We start from the raw sequence: 27,795 nt of genomic DNA, 5'->3' as shown, positions 1-27,795 counted from the left end.
CCCGGGAGTCAGAGGGGCTGCAGGTGGGGGTGGTGGAATATAGGGAGGCAGTGGGGCTGGGATCTCTAATTCTCGGTTTTTCTTGTGCCTCCCATCCCCTCCTTTTTCTTTTAGAGGATATAAATTGGCTCGAGTTTCCGAGCTGATCCACAAATGTGCATATTCACTTTCTTCCAAACTAAAAGGTTCTTTTGAGTTTACATAAATATTTAGGGCCTGGCAAACGCAATCTTCAAAGGACCCAAACACGGGCCAGTAAAGGTGGTCTCCTCAAATCTGTTTACCACCCCAAACTTCAACACAATAATGTATCACTTTTACTTTATTCCTTTCCCGCCTAAAAGGGGAATCCTCCCAATTTTTAATCATTAATCCCGGGGTAACCTAACATCTGTCGTTACCCCGCCCATGGGACCAGAAGGCTTACTCTTCTTCTGTCCCATCTTCTGGAGCGCCTTCACACACACACACAAAAATCGCTTCCCCCTTTTCATGGCCCAGTCCCTCGCGGGATGTGGGAACCGCACTACCGAGGGGTCCACACTCGCTTTGTCCGCAATTGGACGTCTCACAACGACACGCTCCAGGATACCCAACCCCAACCGAACGGATCACCGGCCTATACTTACTCACTCCTGAGTCTTCGTTCGGTCTTCGTGCACAAAGATTACTAGGGGTTGCCGGCTTTATTTGCTTGCTGCCGAATTTAGGGTTCGTCGGTGAAGAGTTTGAATGAAAGTAATCCTAGCGAAGGCCGCTGAAATCAGCGGGGCGCCCCCTCCGAAGGTCTTTCAATCAGATTGCCTTCATCTGAGTCACGGCACCAAATTTGTTATAAGTTGCCCCCTTAATTAATTTTCAGAGAGCATTGCATTAATAATAGAAAGGAATTTATTGAGTAAGCAACAGCAAGCAAAACAGCGCTGGGCGGCCGGGGAGTCTCGGCTCCACCAACGGCGCGCACCTCACCCCCGCCAGGGTCCCTTTTTCTATCTTGGTAATTCCGGGATTACGCAGCACATCCTGGGATATTCTGCGACTGCGCGCACTGTTGCTAGGGGGTCGTCTCTGTCCCTCTGGTGGTCGTGAAGATGAAGGCCGTAGTCTTCCTCAGCGTTGTGGTTCAACTTCTTTTTTTATTTGGTCATGTTGGCCCAGCGTGAGACAGGAAGGCAGGATGTTGATACACTAGGTTAGCAACTTACCAGGAGATGGTTCCATGAGCTTTGCAGCAGTGTCTTTGAACAAAAGAGGCAACTGAGATGCAGAAGGAGAGAAGGGGAGGGGGTTCTCTTTTTGTTACATTAAGCAAAAGAATTTTCATAGTGTCTAGCCAAGCATTATACATCTCCTTGCTTCAGCAGGAAGCTTTTGCAACTCCTGCTCCTCAAACGGAACTCCTTGTTTTATAATACAAAAGGCAATGAACAAACATTTATTGTGTATTACATGTGTAGGCGTACTGGGAAACTTCATGCATATGTAACCCTTTGCTGCATATAACGAAGGCAAGTTGCCGTGTTGGGGTGCGCATGCCTTTGGGAGCTATCCCAGCGCCGAAATAAACCACGTATCTATTTTATATCTCATTTGCTTTGAGCTGTAGAGTTCTTCCATGGATCACACAAGCAGAGAGCTAGGAGCAGGGCTGAGCATGATGGAGAGGCCGAGCCCTGCAGCTGCTGCTTGCAGACCGTCTCATGCTCAGGAGCACCGGGATCAGATGGGAGCACCTCACGAAGGTCCCACACCAGCACACACAGCCTGGTCAGAGAGGTGACAGATGCAGAAGGGGTTCTGAGAGCAAGCCCATTCCCCCGTATCCCAATCATGGGGAGAGGAGAGCCGCACGAAGGGAGACACAGCGCTGGGCTGGGGTATGAGCCCCCCGTCAAGCTCTTTCCCACCTGCACCTTGCCATAAGTCTTTGCAAAGATTTTGCAAGTATTTGAGTCTTTTCAAAATGAGGGGGGTGTAGCTGCTTCTCCCTCAGGCTGTGATGGCTTCTCCCATTCTCTTGCTTGTCAGAGGCATCCTGGGGTGACCTGCCCCACAGAGTACCCGTGGGATGAGCTGTAAGTGATGAGAACAGCCCCAAAGGCCTCCAGACGTGGCCCCTGTACTGTGTCTGGCTGGGATAGAGTTAATGTTCTTAATAGCAGCTTGTAAGGTGCTGTGTTTTAGAGCTGTGGCCAAAACAATGCTGGTAGTGCCCTGAAGTTGTTAGCTTTTGCTGACCAGTGTTTGCACAGCGTGGAGGCCTTCTCTATTTCTGTTACACCTATTTTTACAGCTGTTTACACTCTATTTTTCTATTACACCCGCCCCTCAAGTGAATGGCCTTGGGGTGAGCCAGAGGTTGGGAGGAGACATAACCAGGCAGAGCAACCAAACTAACCAACAAGACGTTCCATGCCATAAAACATCAGGCTCAGCAATAAAAAGGTAAAAGAGGGGGTTCAGAGAGTTGTGACACATCCTTTCCAGGATTGGTCCCATCACTGGGATTGGCCATTTTAGAGTAGAATGGAATAGAATTGCTAGGTCGGAAGGGATCTTCAAAGATCATCCAGTCCAACAACTTAACCGCTCCAGAGTTAACTAAAAGTTAAAGCTTATTATTGAGGGCATCATCCAAATGCCTCTCGAACACTGACAGGCATGGGGAGCTGTCACCTCACCAGGAAGCCTGTACCAAGGTTTGCCACCCTCATGGTAAGGCAATTTTTCCTCATGTACAGTCTGAACCTCCCCTCGTGCATCTTTGTGCCATTCCCACACATCCTTTCATCATTTACCAGGGAGAAGAGATCGACACCCACCTCTGCGTTTCTCCTCCTCAGGAGGTTGTAGAAAGCAATGAGGTGGCCTCTTGGCCTTCTCTTCTCCAGCCTCGACAACCCAGGTGCCCTCAGCCTCTCCTCACAGGACAAAGCTTTCACCAGCTTTGTTGCCCTCCTCTGGATGCTTTCAAGGACGTTCACATCCCTTTTATATCGTGGAGCCCAGAAGTGCACACAACACTCAAGGTGAGGCTGCACACATAGTAAATACAGCAAGATAATTAGTCATTAATTAATTAATTAATCAAATGCAGCAAGATAATTAACAGATGGCTTTACTGGGTTGAATGCACTCCAGAGCTACGTAAGGGGCAAGGAAGGGGGGTGCTGGGGACACTGGCGTGGCCTGACAAGGGAGGTCCTGGGGTTTGGGGGCCCTCCCGTGCTGAGTTTTCACCCCCTTCCCAGCCACACAGTTTGGGCAGGTCCTTGTGCACCTGGACACCACACAGCAGGATTTAGCTGGTGTTCTCAAGGACAACACTGTGCTGCTGGCAGAGGCGAGTCTCAGCAGCATGTGCTGGGGTGGGAGGGGTCCCCATCCTGTCCCCCCTGCTCACTCCCTTCCCCACTGACCCCCCTGCAGGTCCAGAAGACGATGAAGGAAAACCTGGCCATTGCAGAGGACAACCTTGCTGACATAGAAGCCCGCATCAAGCGGCTGCAAAAGTGAGAGCACCCTGGAGCACCTCCCTGAGCATCTGCATCCCCCCCCAGTGTCATGGTCCCCTGGGAATCTCTCCCTCTGCCTGCAAGTAGCTGTCCCTGTTTGTGTGTACCTGGCCGTGCTCCCCTGCACAGAACGGGGCTGTGGAGGGGCCCTTCCCAGCCCTCCATTAGCACCCAGGGGTGGGTCACTTCCCCCCATACCTGTGGTCACGCTGAGGTCTGTTTGATGCCCTCTGCTAGCCCCACACACTGGTAAGCTGCCAAGCAGACATTCAGCAGGCGTATTTGGCTTTGCTCCATCACTGTTTTCAGCAATAAATATATTGCTGCTTCTCTCTTACAAGGGAAGTGCGTGATTCCTTTTGCAACAAAGGCAGAAGCACAGATTTCTGAGCTGGGATTCTTCTTGTTGTTTCATATTGCTCACTGTGGGGTGCATCAAACACCCAGCAGGCCACCAACTGCTCGGCAGCATCATGCAGTCAGCACCGGCCATGCAGAATGTCTGCCCTGCCCTTCCCCGCTAATAAAAGACTGCGGATTATTGGTAGGGTTATTGATAAAGGGCTGTGGTTTATTGGTAGGGTTAGAAGAGAAAGGGTCGTGGTGGATGGCTTCCAAGGGCAGATGCCAGCCCTGGAGGAAGGACCCAGTGGAGGATGTCCCTCTTCAGCAGGACCAGGATGAGGAAGGCGAGCTGCAGGCCGGCAAAGGACACCAGAAATCTCCTGCAGAACAGAAGAAGGTTCAGACAGAGCCAGCGATAAATTTGTCCCAGCTCTTCCCAGCCATCCTCTTTAAGCGCTGCCATGGGACCCTGTGCCGTGCTGGGAGCAACAGATACTGCTCAGGAGTGGGGTGAGGAACCTGCCTATCCCTCTTGGCTCTGTGGTACTTTGAGGGCCAGGGGAGGCTGAAATCCACACCCCGCCTGCTTCCCCAACCCAGGAAACAAAGCAATGCTGAAGCAGTGAGGCATTGGAACAGGCTGCCCAGGGAAGTGGTGGAGTCACCATCCTTGGAAGTCTTCAAAAGACGTTTAGATGTAGAGCTTAGGGATATGGTTTAGTGGAGGGCTGTTAGCGTTAGGTTGGAGGTTGGACTCGATGACCTTGAGGTCTCTTCCAACCTAGAAAATTCTGTGATTCTGTGATTCTGTGATTCAGTTCATCCTGGAGAAGTCAAAAGCTGCCTAACGCCTTGGGAGCCACGACCTCCGAGAGCAACTCACCGCAGCCAAGTAGTGATTCTGTGCCTCCTTGATGCCAACTGTTCATCCTACAGGACAAGGCAAAGCAGGGCCACGTGTTGGGGCACGCAAAACAGGGAAGGCATTGGGGGCGCTCAGACCCCCTCCCTTGTTCCCACTGAGGTGAATGGCCCCATGTCCTCTGGGGCCGAGTCCAGACCGTCCCCCCCCAGCCCCACAGCAGGGGTATCTCTCCTACCTGCTGCGCAGCCACGATCTCCTGTGTCGAAGTCTTGGGCAGCTTGGCCGCCTGCATCCTCTTCCCCCTGTTACAGACACCACAGAGTTTCTGGGCTGCGAGAAGAGACCTCGGCCAGCATTAGGACTTCCCCCTTGACTGAGGTGGCCAGGAGGGGCTCAGGGTGCTGCCCAGCCTCTGCTGGAGCAGGGACGAGGCATCTCATCGTCCCAGCACCGCATAAACCTACACTCCCTCCCTGCATCCTCTGCCTCCTCCCTGCCCCAGGCCTTGGGGCTTGGGGGGTCTCTGACAAGAGGCTGGGAGCTGCTCACAGTCGTGCAGCATTGCTAAAAGGAGTCGAGAGTTGCTCAGAGATGCTTGGAGCTGCTTAGGAGAAGGCAAAAGGCTCCCCAGAGCAGCTGTGAGGAGCTGAAAGGAGCCCCCAAACTGTGACACAGGTGCCTGGATGCTGTGCAGATCCTCCCCGCTGTCTACCCCTGGTCGGGGTCAGGGCCCTGTCCCCACTCACGTGGCAATTTGTGTTTCAAGAACCTCCTTTCTCTCCCGGAGGTGCTTAATCTCCTCCCTCAGCGCCTGGAGAAACAAAGGACCAGGTTGTGAGTCCACCCTACACCTGCTTGGAGGGGGCTTCCCCCCCACAAACACGTTGATCTCCCCTCCCTCCTGCCCTCATGACCTTGTTGATCCCGGCTCTTTCAGCAACAGCCTTTTCCAGCTCTGCACGCCTCCGTTTGCACTGCAAAGCAACCGGGACACATGGCATGGAGTCACGGTGGGAAAGGGAATCCCCAGCCTATCCCCAGGGCTCTGCAAGGCCAGGCCAGAACCAGGGCGGCAAGCGCTAAGGCGTTCTGGGGATCGCAGCACTCCCCAGCAGCTCTGCCGTGCCCCTGTTGGATTTCTGCCGTTGGGTTACAGACCTTGAAGAACTCCTCCAGCGCCGCTTCCAAACCAGCCCTTGCCTGACGGAGCTGTGCCAACACCTCTGCCATGTTCTGGCCGCACTCCTGCGCACGCTCCAGGGACCCCTTCACACCCTCTGCCTCCATGGCTTCACCTGCACGTCACAAGCCAGCACAGCGTGAGGAGCATGGCCATGGGCTCAGACTGCAGCACCAGCAGCTCCCTATCCTTCGAGTCCTGCATCTCCGTCAGCTCTTAATTGCGGGCCTACATGTGCTCCAAGACCCCTTCATGACCCCCCCCCAGTGCCTGCACCTGCACAGCGTGCACAGGGCTGCTCGACCCGTGGGCCTCCGTGAGGCCACCTCCAGTGTCAGCATCCCACCCTGTGACGTTACCAGTGCCCACAGCCCCTGGGACCCCTTTCCTTTGCCCCCCTGCCAGCCTCAGCTGCCCCACACAGCTCTCCCTCGTGGCCCCAAGACAGCTGGGGGGGCTCCTGCCCGCCCCTCACTGCTTGCAGCCTCACACACAGCCCTGTTCACCCCCTCGCCTGCCTGCGGGCTGTACGGGCTCCGGGGAGGTCACTCTGCCCTCACCCTCTTCTCCCAGTTTGGTGGCCTCACCCTGCGTGGCAGCCCTGGTGTGGCTTGTCAGAAGCACCCCCAAAAGCCAGACACAGCAGATAACCTCAGCAAGCAGCCCTCCCTATACTCTCTGAGGCAGCCGTATCACAATGACACACCATGGTGACACAATGGTGACATAGCCACTGCTGCCCACTGGGACATGGCTGGCACTGAGACCATGGGGGACAATGGGACATGGCGGTCACAGAGATCACGGGGGACAGTGCAAGTGCTTTGCACAAGTCCATGAAGATGATGTCCGTTGCTCTTTCCCCACCCACCAAAGCTGTAACCCCATCATAGACGGCCACCAGATTTGTCAGGCACGATCTGCCCCGAGTGAAGCCATGTTGTCTGTCACCAACCACCCCCTTATTTCCTATGGCCCTTAGCAACAGCTTCTCAGGTATGACGGCCAGCGGGTGGTGAAGGCTCTGCAGCCCCACAAAGGGAGGAAGGCCGTGGAGGGAGCTTTGCTCCCCTTTAACAGGGAGGAGGACAACTCCTCCGTTGACACTCGTGTGTGCCCCCACTCCTATATGACCTCATTTCCCCTCACCAGTTCCACTCCTATGTCCATTATGTAATACACAATAAATGTTTGTTCATTGCCTTTTGTATTATAAAATGAGGAGTTCCGTTTGAGGAGCAGGAGTTGCAAAAGCTTCCTGCTGAAGTAAGGAGATGTATAATACTTGGCTAGACACTATGAAAATTCTTTTGCTTAATGTAACAAAAAAGAGAAGCCCCTCCCCTTCTCTCCTTCTGCATCTCAGTTGCCTCTTTTGTTCAAAGACACTGCTGCAAAGCTCATGGAACCATCTCCTGGTAAGTTGCTAACCTAGTGTATCAACATCCTGCCTTCCTGTCTCACGCTGGGCCAACATGACCAAATAAAAAAAGAAGTTGAACCACAACGCTGAGGAAGACTACGGCCTTCATCTTCACGACCACCAGAGGGACAGAGACGACCCCCTAGCAACAGTGCGCGCAGTCGCAGAATATCCCAGGATGTGCTGCGTAATCCCGGAATTACCAAGCTATAAGAAGGGACCCTGGCGGGGGTGAGGTGCGCGCCGTTGGCGGAGCCGAGACTCCCCGGCCGCCCAGCGCTGTTTTGCTTGCTGTTGCTTACTCAATAAATTCCTTTCTATTATTAATGCAATGCTCTCTGAAAATTAATTAAGGGGGCAACTTATAACAAATTATACCCCCACTGTCACTCACATGTGCCCCCCAACATGCAGCCCCATGTCCTCCACCCTGAGCTGCTCCCCCCGCATCTCCCCCCACACTTTGCAGAATCACACAGTTGTAGGGGTTGGAAGGGACCTCGAGAGCTCATCGGGACCAACCCCCCTGCCAAAGCAGCTCCCTACAGCAGGCTGCCCACGTAGGCCTCCAGACGGGCCTTGAATATCTCCAGAGAAGGAGACCCCACAGCCTCCCTGGGCAGCCTGTCCCAGCGCTCCGGCACCCTCTCTGTGAAGAATTTCTTTCGCCTGTTGGTGCGGAACTGCCTGGGCTCCATTTTGTGGCCGTTGCCTCTTGTCCTGTCCCCACAGGCCTCTGAGAAGAGGTTGGCCAAATCCCTGTCTCCCACGCTTCACATATTTAAGCACATTGATGAGATCCCCCCTCAGTCTTCTCTTCCCAAGGCTGAACAGCCCCAGGTCTCTCAGCCTCTCCTCCTAGGGAAGATGCTCCAGGCCCCGTATCACCTTCGTGGGCTCCGCTGGACCCTTCCCAGGAGATCCCGGTCTCTTTTGTACCGGGGAGCCCAGAGCTGGACCCAGGACTCACGAACTGCATTCAGTCCTCAGCACGGGATACACTACAGTTCTCCCTGACTGTGTGCTCCAGGTGCCCCCAGCCCCATGTGTCCCCTTAGCTCTGTGTTGTTCCCCCCCAGCACCCCCCACATCATGCCCCCAGCACAGAACCTTCCAGAGCGGCCCTGCACACCCAGCCCTGCCCTGCCTCAGCTCTTCCTTGCACCTCAGGGTGATGAAGGCTCTGCACCCCCACGAAGGGAGGAAGGCTTGTAGCTCCCGGGCCTTCCTCTTTCCCTTTTTCAAAATTGGGGCTAGATTTTCCCTCCTGCAGTCAGTGGGAACTCCTTAAACGCACTTCCACAACTTCTCAGGTATGAGGGACAGTGGCTTAGCAAGTCCACCGGTTCCCTCAGGACCAGTGGATGTACGTTGAAGACATCATCGTGTGGGGCAACCCAGGAGAGGATGCTTTTGAGAAAGGGGAGAAAATAATAAAAAATTGGATGGCTGCTTTTTTCACGTTAAACACAGTAAGGTGAAAGGATGTGCACTGGAAATGCATTTATTTAGGAATAAATTGGCAAGATGGAGGTCATCAGCTCCCTACGGATGTGGTCAGTAAAAGAGCAGCTATGCCCATGCCTGAGGCCTCGCCGACAGATTCTCGTTGTGCACCTGCGCGGGGGCTCCGTCTGCACTGGTTCCCAAGCCCTCACCTCCCCCCTCTGCACCCCTTGTGCTGAGGCTGTTGGGGCGTATTTGGGGCTAGCACATGCCATATAAGGGCATATGACGTCATCCCTCCTTTATGACGTCACAGCCAGACACAGTATATAAGGCGGCTGTGGTGGAGCTCGGCTGCCCACTCGAGTGGAACCACGACAGCTTTGAGAAGGCAGAGCTGGGAACTAACCCACAGGATCTCTCCTTTCTGGGCAGCCCCTCTGAGGTCATCAGGGACGCCACTTTACGATTAGAGCTGTTGCTTCTTGTGATGTCACAGCTGGCTGTCCTGTATTAAACCCTGCACTGACGAGGTGTGCAGCGGCGCCAACCAGAGAGGCTTCCAGAACCAGCCGGAGCCCAGAAAGGATCTTCTTGGGTCTTGGGAGGGGAGCAGACTTTTCCATATGCCTGGCCAGTGTGCTGGTGCTGCGGAGATGCCAGCCAGGCTGGGCAGGTAGGTGCAGGAGAGCCCAGAAAGCTGGGAGGGGAAAGTGAGAAGCCCTGCATGCTGCCTGGATTCCTTCAGCCAGGAAACCCAGCAACCCTCTCTCATAGGCACACCCTGCTCCTTCTCTGGGGAGAGATGAATGGGGCCAGGCTGCTTTCCCCCTGTCACGCCAGAGTTCTTAAGCCACCTTTGCATACCGTGGGTGGTGTGCCACTAGCCAGATCTTTCCAAAGGCCCGCGGGCCCTCGGGAGTTCAGCTGTATTGAGCAGAGGAATCTGGTGACAAGCTAGCTCCTCAACAGATGCCTGGAAAATGTGTGTCCCAAAAGTGGGCTGTGATAACCACAGTCTTCCCTCTCCTTTAGAAAAAGCGTCACTCAGAAGAAAGGCAGGAGGATTCTCAAGCTCCTTTTTCTTCTGCTTCCAGTCCTTTTTGGTGAGTATTCCTTGACCAAAAATCATCTTTGCAGAGCTAGGGAGAGAGACTGTCCTTGTACACCATTGACAAGCCCATTTCTGTGATGCAGTGAATGCCACCGATGTCCTTTACAGGCAGGCTCCTGCCTGCCTAAGGCTTTGTATGGCTGCTGGCAGTGACAGGCTTGCAGCCAGTAAAATTCTCTAAGTATAGCTTTATAGCTTTGCTTTTTGACCCTGTGAGTAGAATCAACCGTGGTCTCTGTGCATGTTCTCCAGGCACTAGACCACACCACTGGTCTTGTTGGAGCAGGGCTCCTCCATTTTCTAAATGTCTGGGCCTGGTGTATGACCAGGAGGTTGGGGTGGAAGCCTCTGTCTGCAGTTGCAGCTGTCCCAGCCAAACCCCTCCGTGGGTGTGAAAGAAGAAAATGGGGCTACAGGGATCATTAGCAGTCTAAGAAAATAACTCTCTCTTGATGATGTGACCCACAGCTGGTGACTACTGCTGGACACGGTGGGGAAAAGAAGCGTTGCAAGTAAGTCTTGGTGTGGGAAAACCAATGCCTGCAAAGGCCACAGCTCTGCCCTGCTGTGTCCATGTGGAAAATGAGGAGTTTGGTCAAAGGCTCATCACTGCTGAGACAGAGAGTGGGTGGTGGGCAATTGTGTTGGTCAGTCCATCTCGGCACCTGGATGGGCTTCAATGTGCAGACGGATCTTCCCAAGTGACCTGTGCAGGGACAGGATGAAGAGAGGAGCACTTTGGCAGAAGAGGCGTTTGCTCCCTCTGTACTGCTGGGAGAGGCTGGGTGGGATAGGAAAGCAAATGGAAATGCAGACGGTGCTCTGCTGAGCATGGCTAGTTAAAGAGCCCGACTATTGGGTTGGGATGTCTCCAAACTGCCTCGAAGCAGGGGAAAATTTTGCCAGCTGTTACTGGGGCATTCTCCTTTGGGAAGCCCTGGCAGTGCTCCTCGTGCTTTCTCCAGTGGAGTGTCTTTATCTTCCAGGCAACGTTAGCGGTGCCCGAAGCAGAGCACAAGTCTACCGGGTAAGAGCGCTTTCTTGACATCGAAGTTTTCCCGGGGATTTGGCTCAGCCAGCTGTGTGCTATTTTTGCACTCCCTTGCCTTGTTTTCAGGGCTCCCGACCTTTACCTAGGGTAGTGGAAAGGAGCCTTTTGTAAACCAGAGTAAGGGAAAAGGGGCTGAGGGGGTTGGGGAAGGGGGGAGGTAGAAGGCCCATGGGAACCCTTTCCTCCGATGGGCTGCTGCTGCACAAGATCTGCTTTCACTTTGCTTCCAGGACCTCACTGGTTTGGCGTGACCAGAAGAGGCAGGAGCTCCAGGAGAAGGAAGCCCATGTGTCTGCTACAATGGAACAGTTTGTGCAGGCAGTGAGCAAGGTTCTGGAAGATAATCGCATCCAAGGGGAGAAGAGAGAGGTAAAGGTGCTGGGGGCGAGCCAGAGAGCTCAGTGCCCTCGGAGGGGTTCCTCCTGCTGGTTCCTCTTGGCCCTTTTCGGTGGTAGCTCTGTCCTTGTGCTGCCTGCCCCACACCTGACTGCCAGGGCTCAGTTTTGCTTGCACTCTGAGCAGCACTGTGAACTTCTCCCTGGGCTGGGTGTCCAGCCAGGCACCTGCTGGGCTTGGCTCAGCTTTGGAGGCCCTTCCTAGAAACTTGCAGGTCAGTCCCATCCTCCGGCCCAGCTGGAAGGGGGCCTCTGCATGCAGCAGCTGGCTCAGGGCATGACTCCATCTCCAGGCTGCTCTGGAGAGTACACAGGGTGGGGAACATGGCTCTCAGGCAGAACCTGAAGGCGGTCTGTGCTTTGGCTCTGGACACTGGTGGCCTTTTCCAGGCTTCACGTGGTTCATCTGGGAATGCTCACAGTCTGGCACCTTTTCTGACAGGTCTTGCCTTGGGTTTTCTGACACGGAGCCCTTCCTTAGCTCTCTGCTAGGAGTCTGCTCATGCAGAACTGCTGTGTGTTTGTGCTCACTGCTGTATCTCCATTCCTTTTTTTTTTATTATTATTTTTCCCCAGAACATTCTGCACTTCACAACGAACGCATTTGAAAAGGCGCTTAAAATCTACACCTGGATGCCTGACTGGGCCCTGAAATCCTTAGGTATGTAGACAGAGTTCAGCTGGTGTCTGACTCTCCCCAAAGCAACAAGCTCTGCATTCAGCGTGAGAAACACATCATAATTCACTGCTTCTGCTAATCTCCTGCCTGTCCTGGTGAACTTCTTCCCATATTCATTTCAGGTGCCACAATTGATGTGCAGAGGACTTCCAAGAGTTATGGCGGGAAAGACGCAAAGAAGTGGTGGATTTTTCCACTCTTTTCTTTTGCAAAACATCCAGAGACCATATTGCAGGTATTGTAAGAGAAATTGTGACAGCTGGTTTACTTTCTTGCTTTCTGGTTGGGAGACCATGCGTTTCTAGTGTGGGTGGGAGTTCTGTGAGTGTGCTGAGCCATGGAAGCTGCAAGAGATGTTTTCTGGGCCCCCAGCACTGATCTGGTCAACCAAATCAGCCCGAAGAATGCCTGAAATGGTCCTCACAGGTCCAGCTCAGTTTTTGAAGGTTGATGGAGTGACATACATGTACATTAGGAACACCACCCTGCCTCTGCCTTTCAGAAAGCCTCTCAGGCCTCTGCCTTTGAGAAAGCAGAACTGGATTGCGAAAGGCAATTGAGCCTAGGCACTCTCAAAACTTGTGCATCTTCACCTTCTGTTCATAGCCTAGCGTTTACCTGTGAGCTGAATTGCGACCTATAGAGAAGGCAAGGTCTGTGGCTCCTTGCTGAACAGCCAGATCTGTTGGCCCTCTGACTGCCTTGCCACTGACGGTCACTGGCTTTCTCGTTGCAGCCCAGTATCTCCCCAGGCGACTGCTGGGCCTTCCAAGGATCTCAGGGACACGTCGTCATTCGGTTGCCGGTGAAAATCTGGCCAGCAGCTTTTACCATCTGGCATATCTCCAGGACAGTCTCTCCTTCCGGAGAAGTCAGCAGCGCCCCCAGAGAGTTTGCTGTCTCTGTAAGTCTCTGCCTGGCACTTCTTTTTGGGAGGCCCTGGCCGCAAGGAAAAGCAGCGCCAGAAAGCGTGGTGTGTTCCCTCAGGTATCTGAGGATTGGTTGCTGCAGAGCACCGCATCCTATCGAGGGGCACTGGAGACACTTGAGCATTGTTAGACACGCCTGGAACCTTCTTCTGTGGTTCACAGACAAGGATCTGGGAGCAATTGCTCCAAGTGCCCTGACTTGGGTTCACTCTCACTTGCACTAGAATACTGCTAGAGCCAAGGAAGGTGGGAAAGGGTTCCCAGCTTTGGCCTCAGCATATTCTTTTTCTGATGGCCTGCTTGAGACTGACCTGCCCCCATCATCTCTTGTCTTTGAGGGAGTGGATGAGGACAAAACGGAAACGTTCCTTGGGCTATTCGCCTACAGCGTGGATGGAATGATTGCTCAGACCTTCCATGTGCAGGTATGGCAAGTGCGTGTGGGCAGGATGGCAGGGAGGAAGGACGGGTTGTCTGCTAGTCTCTGGAAGAGAGGGTTCAGATGATCACCCAAGCCACCCTCTGCTCTCCCATGTGGCTGCCTCCTGCTGGCAGGATGAGGTGCTTAGCCCACCTTTGGAAGTGCTTTCCTTTTCTTTCTGGTAAAGCAGAAAAAGCAGCAGTGGGAAGGGGCTCTGGAAGGGAATTAGTCCCCTTTAGGGCGAGGAGGAAGAACTGGGGGTGGGAGGGGAGATTGCAGACATCTGTCTCCATCAGCAAGACTGTCCCAGTGTCCCAAGGCAGCATAGGCAGCAGAGCAACTTGGGTTTCCATAGCTCCCCTCAGCAAGCCTCTGAGGCCAGGGCTTTGCTGTCTAGGCACAGAGGGTGCCTCTATGGCCCTGGTGAGAAAGGGCCTTCTGATTTCCCTTGCTTCCTCCTCTGTCGGGGCTGCCATTTGGTCTGCAGCAAGGGGAGTGCTGGCAAAGAGAGCTACATGGTTGTGCTGCAGTTCTTCCCACATGAGTAATGATGCTTCCCCTTGTTTTCTTTACAGAAGGAGCCTCCCAAAACGTTCCGCCATATCAGATTGGAGGTGCGAAGCAACTGGGGAAACCCAGAATACACCTGCATCTATCGAGTGCAGGTTCATGGGCAGATAGAAAAGCCACAAGAATTTCTTAAACATGAATAATAACGTTAGAAAGACGTGGCAGCTCAGTTTCATGTGTTTCAGCCAACCCTGAGGGTGGTCCCTGAAGCAGTGCACTGGGTTTACGTGACAAGGCGTTGGTAGCCGGAGGGGGCTGCAGGGGTGTTCTGAGTTTTAAATTCGGTGTCGCTGCCATTCTGCAGCCACCCCCTGACAGTATAAAAGCAGTCCCTAGGGAGGGCCATGACCCAGGAATGCTGCAAACAGGACGCCCAAATGGGATAGGCTTGGCAGTTAGCACAGGCAGTTTGCGTGGGGCTGAGAGGAGCATGGGGAGTATCCTCTCCTCCCTTTCCCACCTCCCTTTCTCTTCCTCCTCTCTCCTCTGGGAACTCTGCCTCTTACAACTTAGAATTTTAGCAAGGAAGCTACCACAGGGAGTTCTAACGAGCCTGCTAGTTTGCCATGGTTGGACCCCAGCAGAAGGCTGGGAAAAATGAATGTAGACCCAGACAGAGGCCCCACGCAAACAAGTGAGTGCACAGGGCTCGGGCTGCAGCGAGTGCCAGAGCCTGGCCCCTGCAGTGCAGGGCAGCAGAGACAACTCCTGCATCAGATGCAACCAGGTGAATGATTTACTCAGCCTTGTGGCTGACCTGAAGGAAGAGGTGGGGAGGCTGAGGAGCGTTAGGGAGAGTGAGATGGAGATAGATTGGTGGAGCCCATCCCTAGCAGCCCTGAGGCTTAGGCAGCCAGCAGAGGCTCCGTGAGAAGCACATCACCCCCTACTGCCTTGTGAGCAGGTAATAGGAGGGGACCAGCAGGCAGACAGAGCTCCTGCCACAGGGAACCCCCTCTCCTCTCTTCTCCTCTTCTCTTCTCCCCCTAACAATGATGGTGATGAACTGGGGGACAGGGGGCAATGGGAAAACACTGAGGTCAGTATTACAAACGTAACAGGTACACCAGCCCGGTGGTTCCCCTACGTCCCCAGCTGCCCCTGCAGAACAGGTACGCTGCTCTGCGAGGACAACTGGACAATGGTGAAGGTGATGGCTCTTCCTACGTGGAGGTGTCACCAAAGTCTAATCAGACTACCCCTTGCATTAAAACCTCCTCCGTAAAAAGGAGGTTTTTGTTGTTTCAGGTAGGCAGTGATGAAATAGGAAGGCCTTCTCTAAGGACTATGAAGAAGGACTTCAGAGCCTTGGGGAGACTGGCCAAGGGTTCGGGAGCGCAAGTTGTGTTCTCCTCTACCCCTCCAGTTAGAGGAAGAAATGAGGGACTGGACGTAATGAGCTATCAGATTAAGACTTGGCTTCGAGTCTGGTATCACTGGCAGGGGTTTGGGTTTTTTGACCTTGGCTCAATTTACATGAGACCAGGCCTGCTGAGAACAGACAGGAATAGCTTATTCCACCATCAGAAAAGGGTTTTAGGATGAGAGTTGGCTTTTTTCAGTTGGTATGAAGGGGGGTGGGGGTGGAACTGGGGTCACTAGAATGGAGCCTGAATGTAACATGCCAGTTGTTGTGGGTGAGGAATGTGCTAGCAAGACATTGCAGTCTTCTGTTGAGATGGGGAAGATGCTAAAACTTATCTGAATTAATATTTAGCTACATATATGGTAAAATATCCTAATTATCGGGGATGTAAATTGAAACCTAAAAATATCCTAATTATTTGGGATGTAGATGAGAACCTTATGAGAAGCAGATGTAAAAAGATATCGCTCAAGGCCAATGGATGAGGGAAGGACGAACAACTTGTTGGCAGGAAACAAGGCAAAGATAAACAAAAAACTTCTAAATACTGTCCAACAGAAGGTCAAAGTCCAGAAAGGTAGAACATTTAACTTCCTCTTCTTCGTTGCCTTCATCCTGAAAGCCCCCTGCCCATGACCACCAGGCTACATTGCACAGGCACAACCAGAAGGAGTTAAGGGCAGGGAGTATGGAAATGAATACTTGGAAGAGGTCTGCCTTTTTGGGGAAAATAATGAATATGTATTAGAGCTCATGTAACATGTAACAGTATTCATGTATAATGTTGTGAGAAACGACCGGGCAGGTGTGCACCTTTTTGAGGGAAGCTATTCCCAGTGCGCCCAGTGCACTGCAATAAAGTATGCCTACTTTACAACACCATGGTTGTGGAGTCTTTTCTGCGTGTCAGTGTCTTGGTGAAGGAGGAGGATGGCATAACATTCTGCAGGAAGGACACAAGGGTTGGTTAACTATGGAAACACCCAAGTATGGTCAAGAGGGTATTAGGGCTTTTCCGTCCCAAAAGGTGCATTTACAGCAATGCACGCAGTATGGGTAACAACCAGGAGGAGCTGGAGGCCACTGTGCTAGAGGAAACTTTGATGTAGTTGCCATCACAGAAACCTGGCGGAATGATTAACATGACTGGAGTGTGGCTGTTGATGGCTGCAAACTGTTCAGAAGGGCTTGCTGTGAAACTTCACACATATGTAACTCTTGCACATAACCGTGGCAAGTTGCCACGTTGTGAGAGCACAACTCACGACTTTGGTGAAACAACCCCCCGTGCTGCCCGGCACCGAATAAACATCCAGAGAAGGGCAACGAAGCTGGTGAGGGGCCTGGAGAACAAGGCTTATGAGGAGCGGCTGAGGGAGCTGGGCTTGTTCAGCCTGGAGAAGAGGAGGCTCAGGGGCGACCTTATCGCTCTCTATGGGTACCGCAAGGGAGGCTGTAGCGAGGTGGGGGTTGGCCTGTTCTCCCACGTGCCTGGTGACAGGACGAGGGGGAATGGGCTTAAGTTGAGCCAGGGGACTTTTAGGTTGGATGTTAGGAAGAACTTCTTCACTGAAAGGGTTGTGAGGCACTGGAACAGGCTGCCCAGGGAAGTGGTGGAGTCACCATCCCTGGAAGTGTTCAAAAGACGCTTAGATGTAGAGCTTAGGGAAATGGTTTAGTGGGGACTGTTAGCGTTAGGTCAGAGGTTGGACTCTATGATCTTGAGGTCTCTTCAAACCTAGAAATTCTGAAATTCTGTAATTCTGTAATTTTGTGATTTTGTGATTCTGTGGGACCGGGACCGGGACCCCCGACCCCTCCCGCGCCCGCCGCTCTCCCCCCATCCGCAGGGGGGCGCTGTGCCGCCACCTCCTCTCTATGGTCCGTCACTCCCTGCCGGGACAGCTGATAGGGGGCGGTGCTTGAGCGGCGCTGACCAATCCCGACCGCGCCGCCTGCGTCGCGAAGCCTCCTATTGGCCCGCCCCGCCCCGCGCGGGGACCAATCCCCGCCGCCGTTAGTTTGTAAACCGGCGGCGCGCGGAGCGGGGCCCGCAGAGGGGGTCCCGGCAGGGCCGGGCGCAGGGCGCGGAGCCCCCATGGCGTCTCGCGGCCTCGCCGGCGGCGGAGGGAGCCCGGCCGCGGAGCCCCGCGGGACTCCCCCGTTCCAGGCGGACCCGGCGGCGCTGGCCGCGATCCTCAGAGGACCGGGAGTGGTACCGGGAGCGCGGCCCAAGGCTGGGCCCGGCGGCGCCGGCAGGGCCTCTCTGGCCGGACGCGTCCCGCTGCGCCTCGGCTCCCTCCGCACCCAAGGGAGCGCCCCCGGGGCCGCCGCCCGGAGCCGCCGCCGCTCCGCGTCCCGCTCCCCGCAGGCCTCGCGGCCCCTCCAGCGCCTCCTCGACCGCGCCTCCGGTTTCTCCCTTCGGGTTCCCGGGGCCCCCCCGCTCCCCCGCGCCCTCCCTGCCGCCGCCCCGGGTCTCGGGCCCCGCGGTGAAGCCCCGAAGGAGGCGGCCGGGGCCCGGTCCCGCAGGTGAGGGGAGGGAGGGGGGAGCCCCCCGGGGTGGGGAGGAGGAGGAGGAGGGGGAGGAGGAGGAGGAGGAGGAGGAAGGGGAGAGGCCGGTGCCGGGACGCCCCTCCCGGGACCGGGTCCGGCTTTGGGGCTGTCCCGGGGGTGCTCGGTTCCTGCCACGATCGAGCCATGCACAGGACAATGCCCCCCAGCCACCCCCTCCCCCGCTGTTTTTTTGTTGTTTTTTTTTTGGGGGGGGGGGGTTCCTAACCCTACCCCTAAATCCCCTCCCGCCTCTGCAGCCTCAAAAAACACACAGACCAGCAGCCCCCTGCAGCGGCAAAGGCAGGTGGGTGCCCCCCACCCCACCCCCTGCAGGCCCCAGCTGTTTGGGTGCTGCCCCCCCACCCCATAACTCTGCCTCTCCCTCCCCACAGAGACCCCCCCGGCTGTGCTGGCCCCTGTCCTGCCCAGCGAGCAGCTGAGTGAGGTGGGGGGAGCCGCTGGGGGCAAACCCTGCCTGGCTCGCAGAGTGCCTGCCCGTGTCCCCTTGGCCAGGGGCACTGCAGGAGCTGCTCGGGGGGCACAGGGGCCCACACAAACTATGGGGGGGACCCAGGCTGCACCGCCAGCTTCCCTCCTTACCCAGGAGAGCACATCCCTATTCCCAGACCTCCTCTCGAGTGAAAGCAGCACCCCAGGTATGCCCCCTGTTCCCCCCCCCGCCCCCACGCTGCTTGGGGGGGCTGTGCCGAGGCTCAGGACCCCCCTGCCTGCAGATGCTGAGCCCCTCAGAGCATCTGGACCATCCAATGTTGGCTTGGCTCGCCGTGTGCCCCTCACCAAGGCCATGGTTTGTACTGGGGGGGGGTTGTTAAGGGGCAGGCACCAGTGCTGAGCCCCACGCCCCAAAATCCCCCCCCCACCGTCTCGCCCTGCAGCACCTCGAGGTGTCCAAAGAGCGCTTCTTCCGCACGCCGCGCCTCACCCCCCGCAGCTGCGTGTCGGGCACCCACCAGGTGGGCGACAAGCCAGGGGGTTGGGGGTCTAAGCCTGCCCCCCTCCCTCCCTCCCCTGCTGATGGCAGCGTCACCCCGCAGCGCCCCCTGAAGTGGAGACTGGCCCTGACTCCCCAGCGTGGCCCCAGCACCGATGCTGCTGACAGCAAGGAGGAGGCCCCACCCTGGGTGAGTGCTGAGCCCTTTGGGGTCCCCCTCTTTTGAGGCTGGGACTTGTGGCAGTGCCCCCACCCCCACCCCCCCAACGTCTGCCTTGATTTTTGGCATCCTCCCCTGCAGGAGAACATCGTGGTGCAGCTCTTCAGGGAGGACGAGGGCCAGCAGGACCCCGAGGGGCCAGTGCAGGCTCTGCCCAGCACCTCGCCAGGCTCCAGCACAGCTCAGGTGGGGAAGTCCCGGGGGGGGGTGGTCCCTGGGGAGGTGTGGGGAGGTGTGGAGGATGGAGCTTAACTGGGGGGGATCCTCCTCCCAGGACAAGGCTGTGGTGCAGCTCTTCGGGGGGGACAAGGGCCAGCAGGACCCCAAGGTGATCGCGAATGCGGTGCTGGCTCTGCCCAAGGCTCAGGTGGGATGGCTTTTTGGGGGGAGGGAGGTGAGGGAGACCTGGGGTCAGAGGGGGAGCGGGGCAGGGGGACATTCCCTGGGGAGGTGGAGGGGACTGCGTGGGGCAGGGAGGTGGGGGGCATCCTGGGATCGTCCCCTCGTTTCGGGGGGTGCCCCCCCCATGCCGGGGGTGTCCCACGCAGAGCTGTTCACTCAGGCTTTCCCCCCGCAGCGTGTGCTCCTGCTGCTGCAGCTGCTGTGGCAGGACTTGCAGGACCTTCCTGGCGTGACAGAGGTGCTCAGGAACCTTTGGGGCTGCGTGGCCCAGCACGGCCTGGTCCCCCTGTCCCCCCACCAGGGCCCCTGCAAGCACCCGGGGCAGCTGTGACCACGTCCACCCCCCTGGGGCTGGGGGCTGCCCCCATGGGCACCGCCGCGCTGCTAATAAACTCTTCTGTGCTGCACGTTGCTGTGGGGTCTCTGTGGGTGCTGGGAGTCCCTGCTCTCCAGGACAGCCCCCGTGGGGGCCCTTGGGTGCTGCCCCCCTGGCAGGCAGGGCTGCGTTGTCCCCCCCTGTGATGGTCACGCAGTGCCTGTGCTGGGGAGGGGGTCCTGGGGGGGGGCTGTGGTGTGTGGGGGACATCTTGGGGCATCCTCCTGTCACCCTGCAGCCTCACCAGAGCTGAGTACAGGGGGACGATCACCTCCCTAGCCCTGCTGGTCACACTGTTTCTGATACAAGCCAGGATGCCGTTGGCCTTCTTGGCCACCTGAGCACACTGCTGGCTCATATTCAGCCGACTATCCACCATCACTCCCAGGTCCTTCTCTGCCTGGCAGCTCTCCAACCATTCCTCTCCCAGCCTGTAGCTCTGCTTGGGGTTATTGTGCCCCAGGTACAGGACCTGACCTTGTTGAACTTCATGCAGTTGACCTCAGCCCATCGGTGCAGCCTATCCAGATCCTCCTGCAGAGCTTTCCTACCCTCAAGCAGATCGACACACGCACCTAACTTGGTGTCATCTGCAAACTTACTGAGGGTGCACTCAATGCCCTCGTCCAGATCATCGATAAAGATACTAAAGAGGACCGGCCCCAGGACTGAGTCCTGGGGGACTCCTCTATTGACTGGCTTCCAGCTGGATTTGACTCCATTTACCACAACTTTGATTCCATTCACCAAACTCTTTGGGCCCGGCTACCCAGCCAGTTTCTAACCCAACGAAGCGTGCGCCAGTCCAAGCCAAGAGCAGCCAGTTTCTTGAGGAGAATGTTGTAGGAAAGTGTCAAAAGCCTTACTGAAGTCAAGGTAGACCACATCCACAGCCTCACGACCATGCTGGGAGAGGGGATGGGGAGGGATGGGGTCAGGGTTGGGGCTGGGGACAGGAACAGGGCTGGGAACAGCAGTGGGAGTGGGGATGGGAACGGGGCAGGGTGATGGAGCTGGGAGCCAGGACTGGAGCCAGGAGCAGAGCTGCAGGTGGAGCCGGGACTTCAGCCGGTGAGGGGGATGAGAATGGAGCTCTCCATATACACGTATAACCCTCCAGTCCTACCAGTACAAAAGCCGGATGGTTTGTACCTAGTGCAAGACCCGAGAAAGGTTAATGAGATAACACAAAAACGCCACCCTGTGGTTCCTAACTCTTACACTCTGATGAGTAAAGTTCTTTATGAGCACGAGTGGTTCAGTGTTATGGATTTAAACGATGCCTTTTGGGCATGCCCACTGGATCCTGAAAGTTGGGATATTTTTGCATTTGAATGGGAAAGCCCAGAAACAGGGTGGTACATACATATGGGGTGGTACATACATTTGGAAAAATTTGGGAAGGAAGGGGTTTAATAAATAGCAAGGGAAAGGAATTGGTCCATGAAGAATTAATTAGAAAAATTTTGGAAAATCTAGTACTACCAGAAGAGATTGCTGTGGTGCATGTGAGAAGACATCAAAAAATAAACTCCCTAGTTGAATGGGGAAACAGAATTGCAGATGAAAATGCTAAAGAATCAGCCTTGCAATTAGAAGTAGAAATGAAGCTGCTTCTTTTACCTGAAATAAAACCTCCACCTGAAAACCAAATATTCAGTGAAAAAGAAATCAAAGCCTTCAAGGAGCTAGGAACAAAGGAAGCAGAAGGACGGTGAGCTCTCCCTGATGGCAGAGAAATGGTAAATAAACAAATAACGAGGGACATTTTAGCTGTTCTACATCAAGGAAGCCACTGGGGAGTCCAGGCGATGTGTGACTGTATTAAGAAAATATGTATGTGTAGGAATGTATACGCAGCTAAGCAGGTCTGTAATAGTTGTATAACATGCCAACGAGTGAATAAGAAGGTTCTGTGGAAACAACCTCTGTGTGGACGGGAGCCAGGACTTTGACCTTTTCAGAGCATCCAAGTAGATTTTACTGAATTACCTCAAGTGGGTAGACTTAAGTACTTGCTAGCGTTAATTGACCGTTTGTCAGGATGGGTGGAAGCTTTTCCTTCAGTATCAGCAACAGCTAGTGTGGTGATAAAGATAGTCCGGAAAAAATAATCCCTAGATATGGGATTGTTGAAAATATAGATTCAAATCAAGGAAGTCGTTTTACTTCATCTATTCTACAAGGATTAATGAGAACTGTGGGCATAAAATGGGAGTTTCATAATCCATGGCATCCTTCCTCCTCTGGGAAAGTGGAACGAATTAATCAGACGTTAAAGAAACAGCTGTCAAAACTGGTTTTAGAGACTAAACTTCCCTGGACAAAATGTTTACCTTTAGCTCTTCTCAGAATTCAGCCTGCTGCTAGGAAAGTTATAGGAGTTTGCTGCTGCTTCGTGGGAATGCACAATGTAAAGACAAGCTGCTTCCTGGATTTGCATGATGTGGGGGAGGAGGGGGGTGAGAGGAGCCAATTTATAGATTGATATTCAACGGAAAAGCATTGATTAGGATATATGTGACCAGATGTAAGAAAGAGTGGTTTTGTGGGTTTTGCGAAGAGATATTACATTGTATAGGAGGAAGCAATGTGGCGTTGAGATATGCTTGCAGTGGTAAGAAAGCTTCCCAGACAACCTTGTAAAACGCAGACAATAACCACGCTCCTTAGTGCAATTAAGCAAAAATCACGGTGTCAAGTCAGATAAGGGAAGAAATATGGCCACTATACAAAGCAAAAAAAAAAAAAAAAAAAAAAAAAAAAAAAAAGTCATGAAAAACTTGAAAAATAATAGGTAGCAACTGAAAGCCATGTATTATTTGTGACGCACCGGATAGGTTGTGAACCTGGACTACGCAGTCAATGGGGACCTAGGGAAGGGTCCCAGTTGTTGAGAGAGAAAATACATAAACCGTGCTATGGAACTAGCGGGTGTGCTCCTGCCTGTGGGATGCCTGGCATTGCAATCGCAAATAAAAGTGCTGCTTTGCTGAGATCCTTGCCTGAGCCTGTTATTGGATACGGAGCATTTCCCACAGGGGGTGCCACGTCCCTTTGCTTCGCAGAGGCCGCTCGGATGCTGTGCGTGGGATTTTTGCTGGAAGCAGCAGCGATAACGCAGGGCTGGCGCTGTGCTCACGGCCTCAAGGACTCTGCTGCTGCTCACATGGCTCCAGACACCCCGGGCAGCTGAGCTCCACCAGGCTTTTCTCACTCCTCCTCAAAGGGCAGGGGAGGAAAATACAATGTAAAAAAAAAAATAAAAAGAGAAACTCAGAGCTTGGATCAAGGAGCAGTTTAATGAAAGGAGAAGCAAGCAGAGGCCCCGCAGAAGCAAAAGGAGAAAATTCTTCTGTGCTTCCCCTCAGGGAGTGATTTTCAGCCATGGCTTGGGAAGCAAGGCCCCAGCAGCAGTGCTTGGGGGGGGTACACATATTTCTGTGAGTAGTCCCCCTTCTCCTTGCCCACCTTGTATTGCTGTGGGACGCACAGTGGGGAGCAGCTCTTTGGGGGGGGGTTGGGTCAGGGCCTTGCCACTGCACCAATTTGGGGGATTTGGGGGACCGTGGGGGCTGCACCAATGCTGTTCTCACTCCAAGAGCACAGCACCATTGGGGGGGGTGAGCTCTGTCCCAGTCAGACCCAGTAAAAGGGGACAGAGCTGGGTTCTGACCCCACAGCCCAGGGGGATATCCCATCCCACGCTACCTCCTGCTCAGCCACAAAAGCAGGGGGAATGAGGGGGAGGAAGGGGATGCTTGGGGCTGTGTTCATCCTCCCAAGCCAGGCACGTTGAGCTCTGCCTGCCTGGAAGTGGCCACCCACTGCCAGGAAGCACTGAATGAGCTCCTTGTTCTGCTCCGCTCACCCCCACAGCTCCTGCTTTACACCGTGATTACACTGTGACCTGGCTTTGTCTCCAGCCCGGAGCTCGGGCACTTCTCCCTTCCCCATCTCATGGTGGGGAGAGGTCGGTGAGCAGCAGGGGACGCTGAGCTGCCTCCTGGGGCTGAGCCCCAAAAGGGGGGAGCTGGGGCTGGCTGCAGGGTGCTGGGCTCAGCCTGCCTCCAGGAGCATCCCCAGGGGCAGGGGGCTTGGGGTAGCCCCTGGCACAGGGGGAAATGGCTCCGCACAGATCAGGGCACCGCGGCACGGAGGAAAGACACCAGACACAGACCCAAGGACAGGGAATGCTTTTTATTCAGACCCACGGGAGAGGACGGGTGGGTCCATAACAGACTTTTCCATTTCACAGACCATTTAACAGCACAGACAGCAGTGCACCCACTGCTACAGACCCACTGGGGGGGTCTTCAATTACGTTTGTTCCCTGTACGAGCAGCACCGTTGTGAAGGTTTAATACTCCTCCCCTTCCTCCTCTCCCTCCCCTTCCACCGAGTCCACCCCCACCTCCTCGTAATCCTTCTCCAGGGCGGCCATGTCCTCCCTGGCCTCCGAGAACTCCCCCTCCTCCATGCCCTCCCCCACGTACCAGTGCACGAAGGCACGCTTGGCATACATCAGGTCGAACTTGTGGTCCAGGCGGGCCCAGGCCTCGGCGATGGCCGTGGTGTTGCTCAGCATGCAGACAGCACGCTGCACCTTGGCCAGGTCCCCCCCGGGCACCACCGTGGGAGGCTGGTAGTTGATGCCCACCTTGAAACCCGTCGGGCACCAGTCCACGAACTGGATGGTGCGCTTGGTCTTGATGGTGGCGATGGCGGCGTTGACGTCCTTGGGCACCACGTCCCCGCGGTACAGCAGGCAGCACGCCATGTACTTGCCGTGCCGCGGGTCGCACTTCACCATCTGGTTGGCCGGCTCGAAGCAGGCGTTGGTGATCTCGGCCACCGAGAGCTGCTCGTGGTAAGCCTTCTCGGCCGAGATGACGGGGGCGTAGGTGGCCAGGGGGAAGTGGATGCGCGGGTACGGCACCAGGTTGGTCTGGAACTCGGTCAGGTCAACATTCAGGGCCCCGTCGAAGCGCAGGGAGGCCGTGATGGACGACACGATCTGGCCTATCAACCGGTTGAGGTTGGTGTAGGTGGGGCGCTCGATGTCCAGGTTCCTGCGGCAGATGTCGTAGATGGCCTCGTTGTCCACCATGAAGGCGCAGTCGGAGTGCTCCAGCGTGGTGTGGGTGGTGAGGATGGAGTTGTAGGGCTCCACCACGGCCGTGGAGACCTGCGGGGCCGGGTAGATGGAGAACTCCAGCTTGGACTTCTTGCCGTAGTCGACCGAGAGGCGCTCCATGAGCAGGGAGGTGAAGCCGGAGCCGGTGCCACCCCCGAAGCTGTGGAAGACCAGGAAGCCCTGCAGCCCCGTGCACTGGTCAGCCTGGAGGGAGAAACGGGGGGGGGGGGGGCATGATTAAGTTGGGCAGCAGCAGAGCTTGCTCCTTCCTCTCTTATGTTCTCTCACAATGACATTTGGGGGATTTCCAGAAGCAGAACACAAGCCACCAGGCCAGGGTGAGCCTGACTCCTGCTGTTGGAAACCTTTGGAGCAAAAATCCCCTGGGGAAGCCCCTCTGCCCCCAGAGGGTTTTTGGGGGGTGGGGGGGCACTCAGCCCATGGCTCTGCTGCCACCCCCACGCAGCCTCTGGGGCTCCCAACGCCGCTGAGTGCAGCTGGATGCGGCCGCAGCCAGAGCCGAGGAGGAACAAAGAAGGAATTGCAGAGCTCAGCACCGCCGGGCGCCTGGGGACGCGGCGCTGTGGAGCAGCTCCAACACCCCAGCTGCGCCGCATCCCGCCACCAGCCAATGGCAGCCGCTGCAGAGCAGGATTACCATTAATTAATATATTAAGTCTAAACACAGCCTGGCTAGTCCTGCAGGAAGGGTGAGACCCAGAACCGGAGCCTTTGTCCTCATCTCACCACCCACCGGCGCCCCCCGTGCAGCCCCCCCCGGCCATACCAGCTTGCGGATGCGGTCGAGCACCAGGTCGATGATCTCCTTGCCGATGGTGTAGTGCCCCCGCGCGTAGTTGTTGGCCGCATCCTCCTTGCCCGTGATCAGCTGCTCGGGGTGGAAGAGCTGCCGGTACGTCCCCGTGCGCACCTCGTCTGGGAGACATCACCACGCACCCCGTTAGCACCGGGCACCCCCTCGGCACCCACCGCCCCCCACCCCGGCTCCCTTTGCTCACCGATCACCGTGGGCTCCAGGTCCACGAAGACGGCCCGGGGCACGTGCTTGCCGGCCCCCGTCTCGCTGAAGAAGGTGTTGAAGGAGTCGTCCCCCCCGCCGATGGTCTTGTCGCTGGGCATCTGCCCGTCAGGCTGGATGCCGTGCTCCAGGCAGTACAGCTCCCAGCACGCATTGCCGATCTGCACGCCCGCTTGGCCCACGTGGATGGAGATGCACTCGCGCTGCGGGGACATTCGTGGTGCTGCGTCACCCCCCGTGGCCAGGCCGAGCCCCCCTCCTACACCCCACTCATGTCCCATTCCCCCCCTCCAGCTGCAGCCCCAGCCCATGCCCCCCTGGGATGCTGCCCCCCGGAGGGGCTGGTGCTGAGCTGCCCATGCCAGGATGGGGCCGGATCCTGCCCAGCCCCATCCTATTGTTCTGGGGGCTGCAGGGGGCTCAGCACCAGGGCCACACCCAGTGTGGGGGGGGGGGGGGACTCAGCACCGTCCTGCCCTGTGGGGCCGTGACCACACCCAGCGGGAGATGGGAGCCCCCAGGGTCACATCCTGCACTCCCCACCCCATGGGGACACTGCAACAGCCCATGTGGGCTGAGGGCTCAGCACCAGGGGCTCATCCTGCCCCGGGGGGTCCTCATTGAGCCAGGGACACGCCCAGGGCTGGACTGGGGACCCCATCCTGCCCCCAGTGCCACATCCAGTGTGGGACACGGCGCTCAGCACCCGGGGGGGCTCATCCTACCCCTGCAACCAGGACCACACCCAGCACAGGCTGAGGGCTCCGCACCAAGGGCCCGATCCTGCCTAATTTAAGAGGGGCCACACCCAGAGGGGGCTCAGCACCGAGGGCCCGATCCTGCCCTGTTGGACCGGGGGGGGGCTCAGCCCCAGCCAGGGGGGCTCCTATTGAGACCCATCTGCCAGCAGCCACACCCGGGGGGGGGGCTCAGCACCGGGAGCCCCCTTCTGCTCCCTTTAACGGGCCCCGGGGGTCCCATCCTGCCTCATTTAACCGCAGCCACGCCCAGTGCGAGCTCAGCACCGGGGGGGGGGGGGCTCATCCTGTCCTATTTAACGGGATCCGGGGGGGTCCCATCCTGCCCCGTTCACCGGGAGCCGCACCCAGAGCGGGCTCAGCACCGGACAAAGGGCCCCGATCCTGCCCCGTTTAACGGGGACCGCGCCCCGAGCGGGCTCAGCACCAGCGGGGGGGGCCTCATCCTGCCGGGGGGGCCTCATCCTGCCGGGGGGGGGGCCTCATTACGGGCTCGGCAGCTCCGCCGGCTTCGGAAGGGGGGGAACGGGAACAAAGGCGGCGGCTCGGGGGTCCCCGGCGGGGGCGCGCACGGCCCGGGCCGATCCCGATCCTGGCTCCGGTGTCCCCCCCCCCACCTCGGTCCGGTGCCCCCCCCCCCCCCCGCGCTCACCATGGCGGCTGCTCGGCTCCGGGGCTTTCTCACAGCACGACGCTGAGGCGGTCGATGTAAGAGGCGCGGCGGAGCCGGTGGCTGGGAGCGGGGCTTTATAGGGCCGGGACGGGACGAGGGGGGGGGACCGGGGAGGGGCGGGGGGGGGAGGTGGCGGTGGCGGCCATTGGAGGCGCGGGGATGAGGCAATGCCCCCCCCCCGGAGCCGCAGACAAAGCCGGGCGGGGCGGGGCGGGGGGGGGGGGGCCGGGGGCTGCGGCGGGTACGGGGATGGAGGGGGGGGGACAAGGGGGGGGCAGCACGGCTCGTCGCGACGCTGCCCCCCCCCCCCTCCTGGTCCCGGTCCTGTCCTGTCCTGCCGTGCCCCGGCCCTGCCCCGGGGGGGGGCATTTTCCGCCGTGCCCTGG

General features: G+C 56.6%; 3 protein-coding genes across 3 annotated transcripts; 2 read left to right on the top strand and 1 right to left on the bottom strand.

Annotated features, from left to right (window-relative positions):
* Positions 1-11,107: 11,107 nt before the first annotated feature.
* LOC309891399 (sperm-associated antigen 4 protein-like) lies at positions 11,108-14,076 on the top strand (the record flags this gene model as incomplete). The annotated part of the gene is made up of 6 exons (XM_082785766.1): positions 11,108-11,308; positions 11,911-11,995; positions 12,136-12,248; positions 12,750-12,917; positions 13,281-13,367; positions 13,939-14,076. The coding sequence occupies 6 exons, from the start codon at positions 11,108-11,110 to the stop codon at positions 14,074-14,076; spliced, it is 792 nt and encodes a 263-aa protein (XP_082641892.1).
* A 3,282-nt stretch (positions 14,077-17,358) lies between these two features.
* On the top strand, positions 17,359-19,826 carry LOC309891393 (uncharacterized protein). Its single transcript, XM_082785764.1, has 9 exons — positions 17,359-17,828; positions 18,110-18,156; positions 18,245-18,508; positions 18,587-18,660; positions 18,749-18,826; positions 18,908-18,994; positions 19,106-19,210; positions 19,299-19,391; positions 19,602-19,826. Exons 1-9 carry the CDS (start codon positions 17,398-17,400, stop codon positions 19,755-19,757), a joined length of 1,335 nt encoding a protein of 444 aa, XP_082641890.1. The 5' UTR covers positions 17,359-17,397; the 3' UTR covers positions 19,758-19,826.
* Positions 19,827-24,004: 4,178 nt separating this feature from the next.
* Positions 24,005-27,540, bottom strand: LOC309891411 (tubulin alpha-1A chain). Its single transcript, XM_082785783.1, has 4 exons — positions 27,389-27,540; positions 25,959-26,181; positions 25,727-25,875; positions 24,005-25,143 (listed from the first exon to the last, which is right to left on the bottom strand). The coding sequence occupies exons 1-4, from the start codon at positions 27,389-27,391 to the stop codon at positions 24,163-24,165; spliced, it is 1,356 nt and encodes a 451-aa protein (XP_082641909.1). The 5' UTR covers positions 27,392-27,540; the 3' UTR covers positions 24,005-24,162.
* Positions 27,541-27,795: the final 255 nt, after the last annotated feature.

The sequence above is a fragment of the Aythya marila genome (genome assembly GCF_965140915.1).
Source record: "Aythya marila genome assembly, contig: HAP1_HAP1_SCAFFOLD_174, whole genome shotgun sequence".
Taxonomy (NCBI): Eukaryota; Metazoa; Chordata; class Aves; order Anseriformes; family Anatidae; genus Aythya; species Aythya marila.
This window is presented reverse-complemented; position numbering and strand designations above follow the sequence as displayed.

What these genes read in the sequence shown, in the direction of transcription:
- LOC309891393 (XM_082785764.1), top strand. Translation starts at nt 17,398, where the DNA reads ATGGCGTCTCGCGGCCTCGCCGGCGGCGGAGGGAGCCCGGCCGCGGAG. An exon ending in TGCCCCTCACCAAGGCCATG is followed by an intron (nt 18,661 to 18,748) that starts GTTTGTACTGGG and finishes CTCGCCCTGCAG; the next exon opens with CACCTCGAGGTGTCCAAAGA. An exon ending in AGGAGGAGGCCCCACCCTGG is followed by an intron (nt 18,995 to 19,105) that starts GTGAGTGCTGAG and finishes CCTCCCCTGCAG; the next exon opens with GAGAACATCGTGGTGCAGCT.
- LOC309891411 (XM_082785783.1), bottom strand. An exon ending in CCTGGAGCCCACGGTGATCG is followed by an intron (nt 25,876 to 25,958) that starts GTGAGCAAAGGG and finishes GATGTCTCCCAG; the next exon opens with ACGAGGTGCGCACGGGGACG. An exon ending in TCGACCGCATCCGCAAGCTG is followed by an intron (nt 25,144 to 25,726) that starts GTATGGCCGGGG and finishes TTCTCCCTCCAG; the next exon opens with GCTGACCAGTGCACGGGGCT.